Consider the following 18,503-nt stretch of genomic DNA (forward strand, 5'->3'; position numbering starts at 1 on the left):
ATGGGGCTGCAATTTTTCTTCCTTTTAACAAGAGCAGTTATCACTGAAATAGGAATTTTTTAATTCTGATTTCTGCATGATAATAAATTTCATTCCAATTTCTGGAACTTTCTTTAACAGTAGGTAGAAAATTACTGCATGAGATGAACTGATACAGTCTATTGAACTCTCCTTTGTTTAATGTCAAAAATTATATTTCAGCGAAAACTAAGCAAACATAACAAAATGTATCTTTTCCTTCTGCTTCAGGGAACAGCCTTGGAGAGCTGGAAGATGAAAGCTCCTATTCCTCACTTAATTCTCTTGTATGCCACTCTTGTTCAGAGTTTGAAGGTTGTGACCAAAAGGGGCTCAGGTAAGAAGACATTATCTCTCTTTTCCATTAATTAGGGCGATGCATTTGTAGAGACATTTGTAAAGTGCTGTTTGGATTTGGAAATGGATGAAATGGTCATACAATGTTCTGAGCAGAGAGCAGGACATATGACAGCATCTAGAAACATATGCTATATCTATACATAGAATATATCGAGCTCTGTAGTTTATATAGGCACCTGCAACCATTCTTCCCCTTTCTATGGTTATGTATAGCTTCTCATTAATGTGTGTGACTCAGTTTCTAAAACATAGTTAGCACTCTGCTACTTTGGCAAATTAATGAAATTGTTTTGAGTTGGGAATGGGGTGAAAGGAATAGGTTTGTGGTCAATCAGTGCTGCACTGAACTGTTGCATTTGGACTATTTCAAGGTGGCTTCTAGGTGTCAGAAAGCCCTTAAAATTGTTTCTAGTCTTTCATGTTGGGTTTTCCATCTTCATCTTTTCCCAGGCTTGATCTGAAGCGGCTTTGGTGCCATTTTTAGGGCTGCACCTTAAGTTCATTATACCAACTGTGCTACCACCCTCCTTCCAGCATCATCCATTGAGCTAGAACAATCACTCATTTCTGCACATCAGGCACAAGTGTCTGAATAGCAGAACCCTTACGCATAAGCAGCTGCTCATGTGCAGAGGGATTCTCTTCAGGCATTCATGCTGAAAAGATGGAAGGTGTGAGGGAGCAGGCTTTGTGCTGCTGCACACTCCTGCCATTGACATCCTTCATATTTGTAACAGCTGAAGGGGAGTTACTTGTGAATGTGATTTCTTGGTGTCAAATTCGACTACCTGAAGACATTGTTGAAGGCATACCTTTAAATGGTTTGTAGTCAAAAGGGTTTGTTACTGAAGTCATTCCCTCTGTTTCTGTGCTGCATTGGAAGTTTCATGGCTTCCAGCATTGCTTAGCAGGACTTTCATTCCTATCTAGTGCTGGTTGTGTGTTGTTGTACATGGCTAGTTATGGCGCAAAAGCTAGTTTCTATGCATTTCTGTTTTACCTAGTAAGCTACACACAACTACATGCTCAGAAGCATTAGAAAAGTTATGTTGGCCATGGGAATGCCTTACCCTTCTCTGTACACTCATCCTTTATTAATGTGTTTGCTATTATCACAAAGGGTTGTGGGGCAAAACGATCTGAAGAGGGGGAGTTCTTTTCACAGGTAAAAGGGATTCCTACAAAGTTGCTGTCATTTATAATCAATCTGCTGACTCTTGTTAAAAACAAAAAACAAAGCTGAAGCTAGAATGCTTAAAAGGATATTATCTGGGTATCCGTGGTTAATTCAATATGTTTGACTATACAGTATTTTTGAATCTGTGTGCTTGAATCTTCCTTGAGCTCCCCCAGGACAGCTTTGTGGTCTATTGGACACTAAGTATTGATCATTTTATTTAAGGATACCATATATGTGACAACAATTATTATTTTTTGTAAGCTATATTGAATGCTGTATCTTAACAACATCCTTGTGTGATGGCTTGGCATGCATTTAAACTTATTTCTGAAGGTATAACAGTTTTCAGCATTGTCTTTGATTGCACTTACAGGTGTTGAACTTTATACAATAAAATGATATGGTTTCTTTGTTTCATATGAGAATAAGTTTCTGATGTTGAATGCCATTTCATACCATGCCTCAGTATCTTTGAAACACTGGAATGCATCTAATAAAAATCTCCAGAATCTATGTCCCTAAATCAAATCAAATAAACTTTGGATAAAACACTGTACCTTTTAAACAAAGATCTCTCTAAACAGCTGGTTGAGATAGTGGTACCGGTTTGCTTCAAACACAAATGATATTTTAATTCAGTTATTCACATTCTTCATGGTTTCTTAATTTTTTTATTATTTGCTATTTGCTACCCAATTTATGGGAGATTGCCTTGCCTTGACCTGCCTTGTCAGGCACACCCCTGTTTCTCCCAGTAGTTCATCAATGTTGACATTCAGAATATAAGCTCAGTTCATTGCCTAAACAACAGTCCATCTGCATCTGCAATTAAATGCCTGCCTTATGCCTCCCAGACTATGTTCCCAACCTGTCTGGAAAGATGATTACTATGTTATAAATTATATTTTATCTCCATTAATGAGTGTGATTCTGAAACTCACTTCCCACAAACTCTTGAAGAGGAAAAGAAGTTCTAACAAACCATTTCTTATATACGGTACATGTTAATTGCTATAATGCTTAGAATTCTGCTTTTATTTTGTTAATAAAATACCAATTTGATATTAAAATGGTTTCCAACTTGTTCCTGAAATCTGTGGTGAACTCATAAGACAAAACAGAAGTTGTTTACTCAGTTCTTGATTCCTGAACCTAGTGATTAATGCTGATTTCTTCAGAAGATCAGACAACAAGTTGTGAAAAATGTAGGGCGATGAGATGTTTCAGTGTGTGTTTTTCACCTCTCTTTAATAAAAAGTGATGGTCTTTTAAGCAATTCAAAGCACACACTTTGTTTATGCAAAGACACAAGCTTTGTTTTTGCTTCTCTGATGGCATAAGGGACTCTTTCTAAAAACAAGATAAATAAAGAGGGAGACAAATTTCTGTAGATTATTCAATACTTAGCTTGATGGCATTTTTACAAAACAGATTCTTGAGCCTGCTTTCTCCCCTATTCTGTGAAATCTCTAAGCAAAATAGATAAGGGTATGTGTGCATGGCTTCATCATAACTTTTTTTTAAAAAAAAACATTTTACATAGTGCAGTCATAAACCCAGTAATAGATTTGAGGCTGTTAAAAATTACAATTGAATGTGTTTCCTGAGAAAACTACTTGGATTCACTTTGAGGTGGGCACACAACTCCTGCTCCCAAGGCTACCCCATTCATTTTCAACACACTGAAAGAAATACTGTGCTTTTGAGCTTTTACCTCCTTTCAGATAAGTGTTGCAGCCTCCATGTTCTACTGTTATGTATGTGTCTCAGACACCCCAAGTTCAATAAAATCCACCAGATTAAGGTAACAAAGGTGGTGTATCTTTTTATATTGGGTTCTTCCCCATTGCTTAATTGAAGAAATAGAAAGCCCAGTTGTGACTTTGTTCATGAGAAATTCAACATTCTCGTTCAAAGGCAAAGTTTTACAGCTGTGCAGAGTAAATTTGTCTTTATGAAGAATGGTTCTTAGCACTGAAATTGAAAGCATGAAACTTGTGTTGGGAGTATCTATTTCATTTTTTTAAAAAGGCAAACCTTTAAAGTCATATGAAGATGTATCTTTTGAAAAATATTTCTTGATACCAGAATTAAGCAGATTTCCTCACCCCCAGGACATTTCAGTTCTTTCTCAGAAGTTTTTTTTGCAAAAGAAGGATACAATGTAATACTAACATCATGAATATCTTCACAGAAGAGCACAGAAACTTCTGCATGGTTATTTTAATTGCTAAAGTTTGTGAGGACTCTGTTCTACTCCACAGCCTTCTGAGTCAATGTGTATCAAAGTTATAGGTTGGGAAGAAACACTCTTTGGGATTGAACTCACTATGTTATTCTGGAAAGAAACAACCTGAATTTGCATCTCTTACATCAGTGATGGCCAAACTTGGCCCTCCAGCTGTTTTGGGACTACAACTCCCATCATCCCTAGCTAACAGGACCAGTGGTCAGGGATGATGGAAATTGTAGTCCAAAAACAGCTGGAGGGCCAATTTTGGCCCTCACTGTTTTACACACAAACCCTATGCATATTTACTCAGAATCATGCCCAGTAGAACTTACTCTTAAGCATAAACAGTGGGATTTTGTACATGTAAAACCTCTGATACTGCCTACTAAGTGTGTATAGGGTTGTAAATGTCACCTTCTGTTAGGTATGAAGCAGGGTCTGCTAAACCCCTGTCTAAAAGTACTTTTTCGAAATATAATGTAACTTCCTCTTGTTATCTATATAACACAGGTGCATCCCTAACTACTCAAAATGTTTCACATTTTTTGAAAGAAACAGCACTGGTCAGCAAAAAGATATTAGCACTGGGGAGTCTTGAAGCACAGGGAGCTATCGATCCAGAGGACAGATCTTTCAGGCTGAAGATGCTTAGAGACAGGTAGTCAAATAAAGACTGAATCCTTTTATGCAAGCCTTCTTTGAGGACCACTACAATGAATAGGCATATCTAGATAGATTGGTGCTCCTGGAATTTTCCATCTCCATGACCTGCATCTCCTACATTTTTCTTTCATTCTCAGTTCTTCTGCCTTTACTATTTGTGAGATTGATGGAATACTTTTTGGAGTCTCATTTCAGGTTGTGGTTGATTGGCTGCTTATAGGACTTGGAAACTTTCTTATCATTGGGCAACAATGAATTGTGGTTCATGAAACACTGTTGAGGGCACTGGTTCATTGTCTTCCTTATTTGTGGTTATGCTTGTATTAGGATATAGTGCTAGAAATTCATAAAAATGCAAAAACAAAAAAAACTCTAGTTGAACCAGTGCATTTGCAGTCACCATTAGTGGTGCTTGTTTTTGTTTCTTTGTTGCTTCCAGGAGACTCTAGATTGGTCACTGGAGACAATGTAGGAGTATAAGCTTCTAGGTCAGAGCCAAGTATTTTTTTGACCAACACTCTGCTCAAGCCCATTGTCTCCTGTTCTTTGGTTTCCAGCCAGTGTGGTCAATGGGTCTACTTTGAGCATCATGCTGTTCAATGCCTGTAGAACCAGATGTGCCATGGTCCTTGTAGATCAAGGATGATGTACCTGTGACCCTCAAGAGATTGTCGGAGTCCAACTCCCATAATCCCTGACCACTGGACATGCTTGCTGGGGCTGATGGCAGTTGGCAGTACAACAACATCTGGTTGATGTTGAGGCTGTGGGTGATCGTTCCTGAACCTGTACCTGAAATATACCTCAGAACAGATACTAAAGCTCGGATTCTTTTGTGCAGTACTCATAAAGTTGTTCTCTTGTTCTCAAAGCAAGGGGTGAATGCCAGATTTCTAGTATCCATTATAGGTCTAGTCAATCCAGACATTTCACATTATCCACTAAGTACTGAGACTGATATTGCACACTCCTCTTCTCTCTGTGAAGAGGCTCTGAAGCCCTTTCTTGTGGGCATGGTTCCAGGTCCCAAATTCTGTCCATGAGTTCCCAGTTCAAGGCCTGGTGTCAAGTCCATTCTTAGTGACCTTTATGTGCTTTGCATCACTGTTATTAGGCACATATTGCTGAAATTGCTCTTTCTGAGGGGACTGAAAGGAAAGGACCAATTGGGTATTTTTTGTGGAACATCACATTGACACATGATTGGCTCTGGCACTGATTTGCCAGGCACTCAAGGGTTTTGTTGGGCAGGTAGAGTTAGGAGATAGATAGTACAATCTACTGTTTCAGTGCAGCATGATTATTTTTTGTACTCCCCACCACTCCTCCCTCAGACATGACCTGGTGGGCTTTAGCTAGTTCCTGCTTTTATCCTTTCTTTCCTTTTCTTTTTGCAGGGATAGAAATGTGTTTTTTCCCCTGTCAGTCACTATAGATGATGTGATTATTTTCTAATTTGTGAGTAAAGAATATTGCATAGCTGTCTTCAGAGGTCATGCCTAATTCTGAATTTTACCTGCACATTTTTATTTTTATTTTAGCTTTGACAAGGCATGCTAGTGATATTATAGTGATAGCATATTTGATAGCTGCCATTTGTTTCCTTAATATACAGTGTAGGTGACACAAAAAGTTTTAAATGTGTTTCCCAGTGTGACATACGAAAATGTTTTGTTTTGTACATTTTGGGTTATGCTGGAACTCCATATCAGATACATGTTGTTATATATATATATATATATATATATATATATATATATATATATATATATATATATATATACACACACACACACACACACACACACACACACACACACACCAAATTTCCTAAATAACAACATAAAAAGACAGCATACTGACGGGTGTTCCTGTTTTGAAGCTGAATAAGGTCTTTCAAGTTCAAAGTATGTACCCTGCCGCACAGACAACTTTGCCAGTTTGTTGGGTGGTTTTTAAAGAGAGCTTGGAAGTGAAAGAAACTATTTCTAAAACAGAAAAGAAACCTGTGGTGGTTCCATTAGCAACTAGCTATGCCTCTTATTTATGTTTAGCCAACTTTATTGAAGTGTGTTCTAAATAGCTTGGCTCCCATGGTTTCTCTGAAGGTATCTTATTGTGCAACTCAAATTAAAGTCTAAGCCAAAATAAAAACAAATGTGCTTCTTGGTAGGCACATGTTTTACATCCCTGGTAATTTGCAAGAATTTTGTTTAACTCCAGCATGGTTGCTATAATTTCCTCTGCATACATTCCAGAAAGAAGTGATGTTTATTAAATTTTATTATATTCCTCCTCCTGGTTGAGCCACTAGGCACCTATTAAAGAGAATTGAGATTTGTTGCTAATGGAGAGTTGAAATACTAATCAAATGGGAAGTAGACCAGAAAAGGAAGATTCAAATGGTTTCTATCAATTCTTTGTATAAGGAATGCCTAATAAAATAATTGAGCACTGCAATGCCATCTGGTGGTTTTGCAAAGATATTAAAAAAACAAAACTAAAAACAAGGGATGTCATACAGATGGGGAAATAAAACAATATGGGGGAATTAATAAAGCAAATCTTAGATACGGTTTAAGCTGATATGCACTCCTCAGAAGCTCTTTTAAGACGCAACTGGAGCTCCATGCTTTCAAATGGATTTAAAGTATACACACTGCTTGTCTTGTGAATAATTCTTAGTCTTCTGTGTTTCTCATAACTTAATTGGCAATGGTGTTATGGACAGGCTGCTATGGACAATTCATGAATTGGCACTAGCCCAGTAGTCTTAACTCTAACTAAATAAGGACTGCTTTACATTCCCCCCTCCTTCCATTGTATCTGATGACAATTTCTATATAGGAAACTGCACTCTCATTTGAACATATACAGTACTGTGTTTGAGGGCTGTCTGGTCCAGTCTAGTTTAAAGATAAAAGGTTAAGGGGCCCCTGACCATCAGGTCCAGTCGTGTCCGACACTGGGGTTGCGGCGCTCATCTCGCTCTATAGGCCGAGGGAGCCGGCGTTTGTCCGCAGACAGCTTCCGGGTCATGTGGCCAGCATGACAAAGCTGCTTCTGGCGAATCAGAGCAGCGCACGGAAACGCCGTTTACCTTCCCGCCGGAGCGGTCCCTATTTATCTACTTGCACTTTGATGTGCCTTCGAACTCCTAGGTGGGCAGGAGCTGGGACCGAGCAACAGGAGCTCACCCCGTTGCAGGGATTTGAACCGCCGACCTTCTGATCAGCAAGCCCTAGACTCTATGGTTTAACCCACAGCGCCACCTGGGTCACAGTTTAAAGATAAGGAACCATAAAATTGGAGACCAGGAGCCTTGAAAATCCCCACCAAGTGTTAAGATTTTGGGAAATCATATATAATGAATTGAAAAAGATGTTTAGGTATACCTTTCCCAAAAAACCTGAAGCTTTTCTATTGGGATTAATGGGAGAGGGGATAGCAAAAGGAGATCAGAAATTATTTATGTATGCCACAACCGCGGCAGGGATTTTATTAGCCCAAAAATGGAAATTACAGGAGATACCGACGATTGAGGAGTGGCAGACGAAAATGATTGACTATGCAGAGTTAGCAAAGTTGACCTGCAGGATCCGTAACCAGGGAGAGACGAAGTTCCAAAAGGAATGGAGTAAATTCATGGACTATATGGAGAAGAACTGTAGAAGTTTAAAGACACTTGCAGGACTGAAATAAATCCTATGAATTGGTTGTAATTAGATGGATTAAAAGGAACTGTGAGATAAGAGTGGGAAAGAAAACCGAATGATGGGAGGGAGGGAAGTCAAAGCTCGGCAGAGCAAAATGAACTGAAATAGATGAATAGAAGATAAAATGCAAAAAAATTAAAATTGTTTTTGTTTGTTGTTGTTGTTGTTGTTATTTGTTGTTTTTGGTGTTGTTTGGTGTTGTTTATTTGGAAATTTAATAAAAATTATCTTTTTTTAAAAAGAAAGAAAAGTGTTAGCAGCACCTGGTCAGCAGATTGGGCAGGGGTACAGATCACAGGGCTTCTTCCCAACTATGATGAAATGTATTTCTATTTAAATTATAGTAATCATCCCGAAATATGTATTCCACATGCAAATTTTATGCAGATTGGTCTCTTTTTGGTGATGCAATTCCTTATTTTTGATAATGCATAACTGACTACTCTAGGTGAGTTGCAAGTAACAAGCAGAAACTTTGGGAAAGTTTTTCTTATTACTATGCTATCACAGAGCATTGCCCCTCATGTCTACTGTTCTATTAAACTCAAGGCAAATGTTTCCATAGCAATTGATAAGCACACTTGCACTGGTTCTTTGCATAATGGGTTTTCCTTTTCTCAAGCCTGGGAATACAACATTTTTATTTTATTTATTTTTTCAATCTGCTACTTATTGGTGTGCACAGTGTATGTGCTGCTTTCTTTTCTGTGTGGAAGGATGATGTTGTCAAAGGTGTTCATATCATATTGTCAACATTTATCAGATGGGCAAGGTCAGATAAATATGGATAAAACTCTCTGGGTTCTTGCCAGCTAAGGCATATTCAGAAGAGACCCACTGAAATCAGTAGATGAGTAAGTACATGGACACTTTAAACCCACTGATTTTAGTGAGTCTAATCTGATTTAGGCAGCTACAACCCCATTTTCACATGATTTACTACTATAAGTCTGTTTTGTCAACAAAAACAAAATATCCTGCCTGTTATATCCTTTCCTATTCCTTTTTCTGCCATGCTAATTCATATAATATAATGTACCTTTCTTTAATTATTTTTGTAGCACTGTTGCTTCTCCCACATCCTTACCTTCTTAAGCCTTAGCCCTACTCTCATTTCCCTAACTTTATTCTGACTTATTTTAAAAAGTTTAACCAGTTCCTCTTGTTCATTCTTCTTCACTATGTCCTCCACTGCCTTCTTTTAGGCAATTCATATAGACAATAGTTCCATGGCAGGTAACCGGAGACAAAGAGGCATATGAATTAAGAAAGAACACATCTACATGCACACAGAGTCACTGTTCCAAGTGATTCCATTTTCTTACAGTCCAAGAGTAGTGTGATCTATATCTTACTGTTCTGGTTTCAGATATACTTTGATAAGTATTGCCAACAAGAAAAGAAACAAACAGAAAGCAGCAGATATACCTCTGCCATGTAGAGTTTTCTGCCATGATTGCAACTTTTAAACATCTTTCCCAGATTAAATATGAAACACTTGAGGGCTCTCCCGCTCTCAAATATAATGGAGGAAAAAGAGCAGCATTGTGTTCACAAAGCCATGTAAGAAGCAGCTTAGCATATAAGGAAAAGGTCATGCTTTAAATTGCAATTCTGGAATTGCTGACACTTCTGCTTAGGGTTCTTTTTGCTGCTATCACCTTTATGCACATCTTCTGTAGTTGCGTTGCAAAAGTTGTATTTTTATCTCCTTATTGAAAAGCCCACTTTTACCTATAGCTACTAAGACAATTATTGGAGGAATATGGTAGTAAATGGTGTCTCAATAATATTTTTAAGACAAATGTCAGACCCTCTGGTCAGTTCTATAGTTTTTATTACAGTGGTATGAATGCTTGATTTTTTCCCTAGAGTTAGCTTCCAGGTGTAGTGTTGTAGCAGACAACTGTCACAGCATTCACACAATTGGATTAGTCTAAATCAGTGGGTCTCAAACTTTTTTCTCTGGGCCACACTTTCATAATAAAAATTTGCTTGTGCCACATGACTTTTCTATTGATAAGAAATACAATGGAAAACAAAAATAAACAACTCTAGCACTGATTGATTTATAACACAGAGTACAACTACTGTATAATATGATCATGGGGCATCCAGAAAATATAAAACAATGCAGCTACATCAGAATATGCATCACCCCCCAAAAATATCCATAGTCCGCAAATTAATACTATACTATACTATACTATACTATACTATACTATACTATACTATACTATACTATACTATACTATACTATACTATACTATACTATACTGAAATGTTCACATGTATCTTTGATTGTCCTTTAATCTTCCCACCTTGCCATGTGCTCCTGCCACACCAGTGTGGTACGTCACACCCTTTGAGACCCACTGTTCTGATCTAAATGAAGATGGTCCTTTCCAGGAAGATGTCACTAGCAGTAGGATGAAAAATAATTCTCCATAATTTTTGACAAGGGAAGACGGATTCTGATAAATATTAATATGTGAAGATGCTCAGTAGTTCTATACATTGCTCATTCACTTCGAAAAGCAACATACTGTCTAGTGACATAGATTCAGTACATAAACAAGCTTGTGAATCTACACCAGATCTTTTAGATGACAACTCCCATCAGCCCAGCCAACATGACCAGCATGGCCAGTGGCCAGCAATCGTTGCAGTTGTAGTCTAGCAACATCTAGCAGACATCAGGTGGAGGAGGGCTGATCCAGACTTTCCTCAATTGTATTGACATCACAGTGACTGCACCAAGAATTACCTCACCAAAGACTCCTCAGTAAATTTAGCAGTCATGGAATAAGAAGATTTGGAATTGGTTAAGTAGCAGGTAGTAGAGAGTAAGAATAAATGGACAGTTCCGTGATAGGTTGGAACTAGAATTAGGGATGTGATTGAAAGTAAAATGAGTGCTATTTTTCTAGAAAAAGAGGTGCCAGAATTCACCATGAACACCTCCCTTGTTCTCTTAGAATGGCAACGGCGCCCACCTGAGAGGTGCTGGAACTGAGTTCTGGCAAGTTCCAGCTGAAAAATAACCCCGAATAGAAGTGCTACTATCATAATGCCACCATGCAAATCTATGGTGCAACTGCATTTGGAATACTGTGTACTGCTGTGGTCTTCCTGCCTCTAAAAGGCTTGAACAGGTTCAGAAAAGGGCAAGCAAAATGATCAAGGGAATGCAGTAACTCTTCTTTGAGGAAAAGTTGCAGCACTGGGACTTCGTGGTTTCGAAAAAAGGCAAGTGATCATATGACAGAACTGTGTAAAATTATGCATGACATGGAGTAGCTGGAGAAAAGTTTTTCCCCTCCCTCTCCCATAATACTAGAACTTGGAAGAATCAGGATAGATCAAATAAAACACTTCTTCACACAGCTCACAGTTAAACTATGGAACTCATTCCCACAGGAAGCAGTGATTGACACTCACTTGGGTGGCTTTAAAATACGATTAAGCAAATTCATGGAGGATAAAGCTGTGGCTATTAGCCATGGCACCTATGGTTTTCTGCCTCCCTCGTTGGAGACAGTTTGCTTCTGAATACCAGTTGCTGAAAATTATAGGAAGGGAGAATATTCTTGTGCTCTGGTCCTGCTTGCTGTTTCCCCATAGGTATCTGTTTGGCCACTCTGAGAACTGGATGCTGGACTCGATGGGCCACTGGCATGATCCAGCAGGACTGCTCTTATGTTTAAAGTTGACTTTACTGTATGCAGACCCCTTGGACCGGGGCAGTGGGAAGTAGTCAGGAAACACAAATTCTCAAAGAAATACAGGCATACACAGGTCATAGAATGCTTTGTAGACTGGGGAGGGCAGTTGTAGCCCCCAATGAGGGAAGCCATGGGGTTAGTCTAGTAGAAAATAAATGAATTGCCAATTTCTTCATGGCAGGTTGAAATTTTAGATAGGAGATGTGATCTTCCTTGATATCTTATTCATCTTAATTAAGATTAGCTACTTCTGCTATGCAGCTTCCCTCAGATACAAGGACAGCTAGGGTTGTTTGTCTGTTCGTTATGATTTAGAGCGTGATGTAATCTGCATATTGATTGCATTGTAACCTTGTAGACTGCAGTTTGTCCCATCTCAATCTCTCCTAGCAGACCTTCACAAGCAATGAATCACTGAGATGAGATAACAGTTTTAGTACTAATCCACAGGTGACAATCCTTATATGAATAAATATTTCTGACAATTCTATAGTAATAAATGAATCAGCTTTAATGTTACTTTTCTAACTATAGTTCAGTCTAATAACCTCTGTAGCATAAAATAATTAGTGAGGAAAGAGTCACAGAATCACATTTGCTTTTGCTATTGTTCCTCAAAGCCTGGGACACAGTTTTTAAAAGTCAGAACATGTGCTAAATCATTCAGAAAAGCATCATAAAAAAACAATTGCTCAGTCTGTGAAGAAGTGGAAAGAAAAATCAAAAGAAATAGTTGAGAATAGATACTTTGTCAAATTCTAGGGGAGTATGGGAAGTGAATGTGTTATTCTTCCATAAGTGTGTTGTGTTGCTGTATGGGAAATTTTAGTATTTGCTTTTAAGTACCACTTTAAAAAAAATTCCTCCATGTGTGGTTTTTAACTTCAAAGTAAGACAATTCATACAGAGAATGAGAATGTAAAATTCCTTCTCCAATGAACCAACTTGTCTAAGAGACTGGAGATAAAAGGAAATAGTAAGTTCTAAAGTTCCCTTTATCCCCTTTTTATTTTTGCAGCAACACAATTATTTTAAACAACCGAAAGAAGAAATGCATTGCAACATTTATTACATTTTTAAATGCTGTAACACATACAATTGTAATTTATCTGAAGAATTTTGTGCATATTTGGGCAGTACAACTTGACTGACATGCCAAGTGGCATCAGAATTGTGGTAAGTGACAGAGAACTGCTATGTATGTGGTTTTAAAATCCTTGGTAAAGATTTAAATGGAATGTATTAAATGGCTTATAAGGAAGATAGCCAAATTTTCAATCAAAATTGGGTTGGATAGGTACTGTTAATCTGAACAATCCTGTATGATTGGCATCTAGTTACAGGTAGGTAGCCGTGATGGTCTGTCATAGTCGAAACAAACAAACAAACAAACAAACCTTCCAGTAGCACCTTCTGAAGAAGTGTGATGCACACGAAAGTTCATACTAACAGGTAGGTAGCCGTGCTTGGTTTGTCTCTAAGGTGCTACTGGAAGGAATTTTTAAATTTTGTTTTGATTGGCATCTAGTTACTTTAGATTGTGCATAGAATATTAATGCATCTATTGTCTTGGAAACACAGCATCTTACCAATGTTGACTTTTGCTAACTGTTGTTGACATTGGTACTTGTGCTGTCAGTGCATTGCCTGTAATACAGTTCAACTTCTCCTTTTTGCAATGGTGTCTGTCATATTCAGTTTATATATTTTGTATTTAGATGCTATAGGGTGAAAATTAAAGCTATTGTGTGTGTGTGTACCAAGGAAAGCCAGAGTGAGTTAGTCTTTTGGTGCTGTAATCTGAGCTGATTGATAAGGTAGGACTTATATCTGAGAAGACGTGGTTAGGATTGTGCCATCTATGTCTTTGATCTTTGCATTGCTTTGTAATGCAACACCAGTTTATACAAAATGTTATTTTTGGTACAATAAGAAGATGTGGTAAAAGGGATCATAACAAAACACACTACTCTCTTTTTCTAGAATTCCAGTAATGAGAATGATTCTGCTTCTCTTACTGCCCTATGCAGAATGGGAACTGAAGTTTTGCGAGAGTGTTGGTTTCATATTGCAAATGCCAACCCATTTTATGGAACTGACCATAGGTTTCCACAGTTTACTGTGCATAGGCTGCATTACTTATCTGGAAGAGGACTGTGTCCACAATTAAGAGATGCTAGGGGAGAAAAGCAAGTGGCAATTATTTCCATCCAAGGTGATAGAGAAGCCTGTCTTGTTTCACCTCTCCCTCTGCTGCAGCAAGATAAAATTACTAATAATAGATGACAGTTGTGGGATAAGAGAATCCAAATGGCACTTGTGCCCTGTCGATCTTATGGAGTGGGATATACTATCTCACCTCTTCTTTCTCTCTTTCTGTGCTGCGTTTCCCCCTCCATTTCCACTTCAGTGAAAAGGTACAGAGAGATGCAAAGCTATAAACTTCCACCATCAGCCACTTGAACTCATCTCCATCTTTTTCAACAGCGCATATTGATGTAATTGAAATCTGTTTTCCGTTACCATTCTGTCAGATATTTTAAGCAGAAATTGGCTATGTTAAATGTCTGTTTTTGCAAAGCTTTCTGTTCTGTGGTTTCAAACACCAGTGGAAATACCCTGATATCCTTGCTTTTTAGTAATTACTGGGATAACTTAGAATAACTTTCAGAATGTAGATTGGAATGCATATCCTTAAAGCAGTTCTTCATAGCTACGCCATTTCACATTACAATGATTCCTAACTAGCACAAGAGTTTCTGTATCCAGCCACTAGTTTTTTCCTCCCTCCTCCTCCTGCTGCCTAATATTACTATTACTGCTGCTGCTGCTGCTGCTACTACTACTACTAATATTTATAATAATAGCCTTTAAGGGTGTATATCCTGGAAAGCAGTGGCAAAGAGGCTTCCTAGCTCTGGTGGACATCATTATGGGTGGAAGGGTTCAGAGTGCAGTTTGGCAAATCACTCTCTGTAAAAATACCTCCAGCCTCCTGGTCAAACCTCAATGGAGCCGCATTGAGTGGGGAAACCAATCACTCTCTGAAGCTCCTCTCCCTCTATGTTGCACATAACTTGAGTGATGTTTAACAGCAGGCGACACCTCAAAGGACGGTTCTGCAATCTGCTTGCTGAAGCACCTACCACCCTCTTTTTAAAGGAGGTGCAGATGGGGCAAGCTGTGATGGAAGGAGAAGGGCTGGGTTGTGAGGGGCAGGAATGGGGCGAGAAGGGATAGACAAATAGATGGCTGAGGTATAAATGTAGGGGTGTTTAGTCAAGTGTAAAAGAAGGAGGGATTGGCCAGGTTTGGAGGAAGGGGGCTGGCAAGGAGGTTAGCAAGTACGCAGGGTTGGTGAATGGGGTGAGTTAGAAGTGGTGAGTGGAGTATGTTAGAAGATGCATATCAAATATGTATTTTATGGATGACTACACTCAAAAGTCTGTGCTTATTTATTTTTTTAAGTGTGTACAAAACGTGTACAATATGAATGCAAAATTTTGGTGGCCTTTCAAAAAATCTGTGCAAAATAAGAAAGAACAGATTGATGATTTAGTGTCTTCAAGACTGAAATAGGATGGAATTAGCTTCTCAGCCCATTCCTATACAGTGGTACCTAGGTTTAAGTACACAATTGGTTCTGGAAGTCTGTACTTAACCTGAAGCGTACTTAACCTGAAGCGAACTTTCCCACTGAAAGTAATGGAAAGTGGATTGATCCGTTCCAGACGGTCCGTGGAGTACTCAACCTGAAGCGTACTTAACCCGAAGTATGAGTGTAATTGGTTCTGGAAGTCTGTACTTAACCTGAAGCGTACTTAACCTGAAGCGAACTTTCCCATTGAAAGTAATGGAAAGTGGATTAATCCGTTCCAGATGGGTCCGCGGAGTACTTAAACTGAAAGTACTCAAGCCGAAGCATACTTAAACCGAGGTATGACTGTACAGGATATTTGTGAACAGGAACCCTCATGTGTGTGCTGTGTTGTGTGCGTGTGCGCGCGCTAAACAGGTAGCAGCTTGGTGATGGGGAATTTGGATTAGAATCACAGCTCTGCAAGGCAGGGTGGTATATCCTTTCCCCAATATACTTTTCTTCTGTGGCAAAAACGGAGGCAAAACCTGTTTTAATTCTGCTAAGCATCTGGTGGTTGTGAATGCATGTGTATTTTATCTGATTTCTAATTTGACCTGTCAGTTGTTGTGATGTTTTCTTTAATCTTTCTCGTTCCAGATACTTCAGGTTACGTGTTTTCGGGTTGCGGACTGTGGGAAACCTGAAAGTACTGGAACAGGTTACTTCCGGGTTTCGCTACTCACGCATAAGTGCCAAATTGCGCCTGCACATATGCGAATGCTGTGGGTTACGGACATGCCTCCGTCACAGATTACGTATGCAACCCGAGGTTCTACTTTATATTTATGCTGTAATACACTTTCAAAAATCTAATAGGGCTGAAATGCAGCATATAATTGCTGTTAGCAGGATTAAGACATCCAAAGCACATAACCCCTTTCAGGATTATGTGTATGAGTTACTGTTCCAGTAAACCTAGTAAATGAACAAATAAACAACCCCCCCCCCACTTTTTAAGTGTATTTATTTTTGTAAGTCATTTCTAAAGTGGCCTATACCTCTGTGAATATAGAACGGAGTTGTAAAAACACCTTTACATGATGTTCATTTTTGTCCATGGCTAATTAAAATTTACTACATAACAGGTAGGAATACAACACTTAAGGCATAAGACTGCCCTGAGCGTTTTAACATTGAATTTGTTTTCCTTCATGTTTTTATTTTGTCGGTACATTCGTGGAAGTCTGAAGAGACTATTTTCATGGGACTTTGTTTTCAAGAAAAAAATAGAGGCTCTTGATATAGGATTTCAGCATTTAACTCCCATCCATTATGCAGAAGCTGTTTCTTTAGTTTTTGCAAGTTTCTATTAGGCAAAGTAATAGCTATATTTGATATTTAGCAGAATTGGCACTATTCTACTAGAGAAAAAGATCTCTGTCCTCTATCCTACCTTCCTTTAAGTCTGTCGTTACAGATCAGGAGGGTTGTAATAAGTAACTATTTAAATGAGTGCATTTTCTTTGCCTTTCCTACTACACATATGAGGGGGAATGAGGTAGAAAACAAGAATGTCTGGATGATAAAATGGTAATATATTTTATTTATATTATAAGCTCATATTTATTCCATAGAAGAATAGAAAATAGTGGTGTCTATTAATCCAGGAACTTTGGGTAGAAAAAAATGTCATCCATATTGTTTGGAATCATAGGAGCCAACTCCTAGGAGTCGAGGTCCTTTGATCCCCCAAGGCCCTCCCAAAGTCGATGGGCATTGCCATTCAAATTGTGTGTGTGTGTGTGTGTGTGTGTGTGTAAGAGAGAGAGAGAGAGACAGACAGACAGACATCTTGTGATCAATTATGTGGAGCTTATGTGCTCCCCCCATTATTTTACTCAAGCCTGATCGGAATCATGTACATTGTTAAAAACGCATCAATATTTTGTATGTATGAATTTTGAGCAAATGTCTCATAGAAATTAGGTGAGTAAATAACTGCCAGTAGAAAAGACATTGGATATTTGTTGAAGGCACTTCAAAGTTCCCAAAATTTGAAAGTAAATAGGAGAACTGATTTGTGTGTGACAAGCATATAGTCAGGGGCAATCCAGTCACCATTGTGCAGTTAAACATTCAAAAAGCATTAGATACAGTTTCCACCAAAGACTCATGAGTAAATTTAGCAGCTAAGCGGAAGTAAACAGGTCGTCTTGTGAATCAGTAACAGGTAAAGAAGAAAAAACAGATAGTGAGAATAAATGGGCAGTTGTCACAATGGAGGAATACAAAAAGTAGATTTTCCCAAGGACCAACCACCTGCATTAGGCCTGGGGAAGCTATGCCTCCCATTCTTATGGTGCTTTTAGGACCAGGTGTTTCAGATGTCACTTGGAGGAGAGTGGTAGGACACACCACTTACCCCGAACATTGGTAGAAGAATGCAGGCAGTTCTTGCCAACATTGAATATAACATTGTTACATGCCTGTGCATATGTGTGTTCTTATACACATCTGAATTGCTGATACTATGAGCCTATTAATATATGGCCTGGTCAGATAGATGATGTTTAATACTCATTTAAATCACTCTGTAAGATGTTTATGGTGGTTTACATACCTGATTATAAAGAGACGGTTGTTTGCTGTGGAAATGTTTGTAATATATAACTGCTTTTTGACATTTGTTGTATGTGTCTGTGGTTGTTTCTCATTTGGTAGCAACCATATAATCCATACTGCCCTGACCATCTCACTGGTATGGGCTAGTGGTATTAAATTGTATCTGCTGTAGGCAGTTCTGTTTAATTTGGGAAGCAGGAGTCACTTAATCTCCATAACTGTAAACACTGTATAGCAAGAACCCTAAACTGCTGTGTGACTAGCATTAATCTTAAGAGATCCCATTAGCCGGAGCAAGTATAAATGCTGGCATCATCCAAGAGAAGCAGAGAGTTCCTTACATAATTTAAAAGGAACTGGTGATAACATGTTCATGCAGTATGCTCAAAGTCCTGTGTGTATTGAT

At 38.5% G+C, this 18,503-nt stretch overlaps 1 protein-coding gene across 1 annotated transcript in view; it reads left to right on the forward strand.

Annotated features, from left to right (window-relative positions):
• Positions 1–255: 255 nt before the first annotated feature.
• The window catches only part of IL1RAPL1 (interleukin 1 receptor accessory protein like 1), a 543,875-nt gene continuing 525,627 nt past the window's right edge, over positions 256–18,503 (forward strand). Inside the window, exon 1 of the mRNA XM_088668723.1 lies at positions 256–355. Within this exon, the coding sequence (XP_088524849.1) occupies positions 274–355 (82 nt within the window). The 5' untranslated portion in view covers positions 256–273. The remainder of the gene's footprint in view (positions 356–18,503) is intronic.

This window comes from Zootoca vivipara, chromosome 4, assembly GCF_965207765.1.
Source record: "Zootoca vivipara chromosome 4, rZooViv2.hap1.1, whole genome shotgun sequence".
NCBI classification, from domain to species: domain Eukaryota; kingdom Metazoa; phylum Chordata; class Lepidosauria; order Squamata; family Lacertidae; genus Zootoca; species Zootoca vivipara.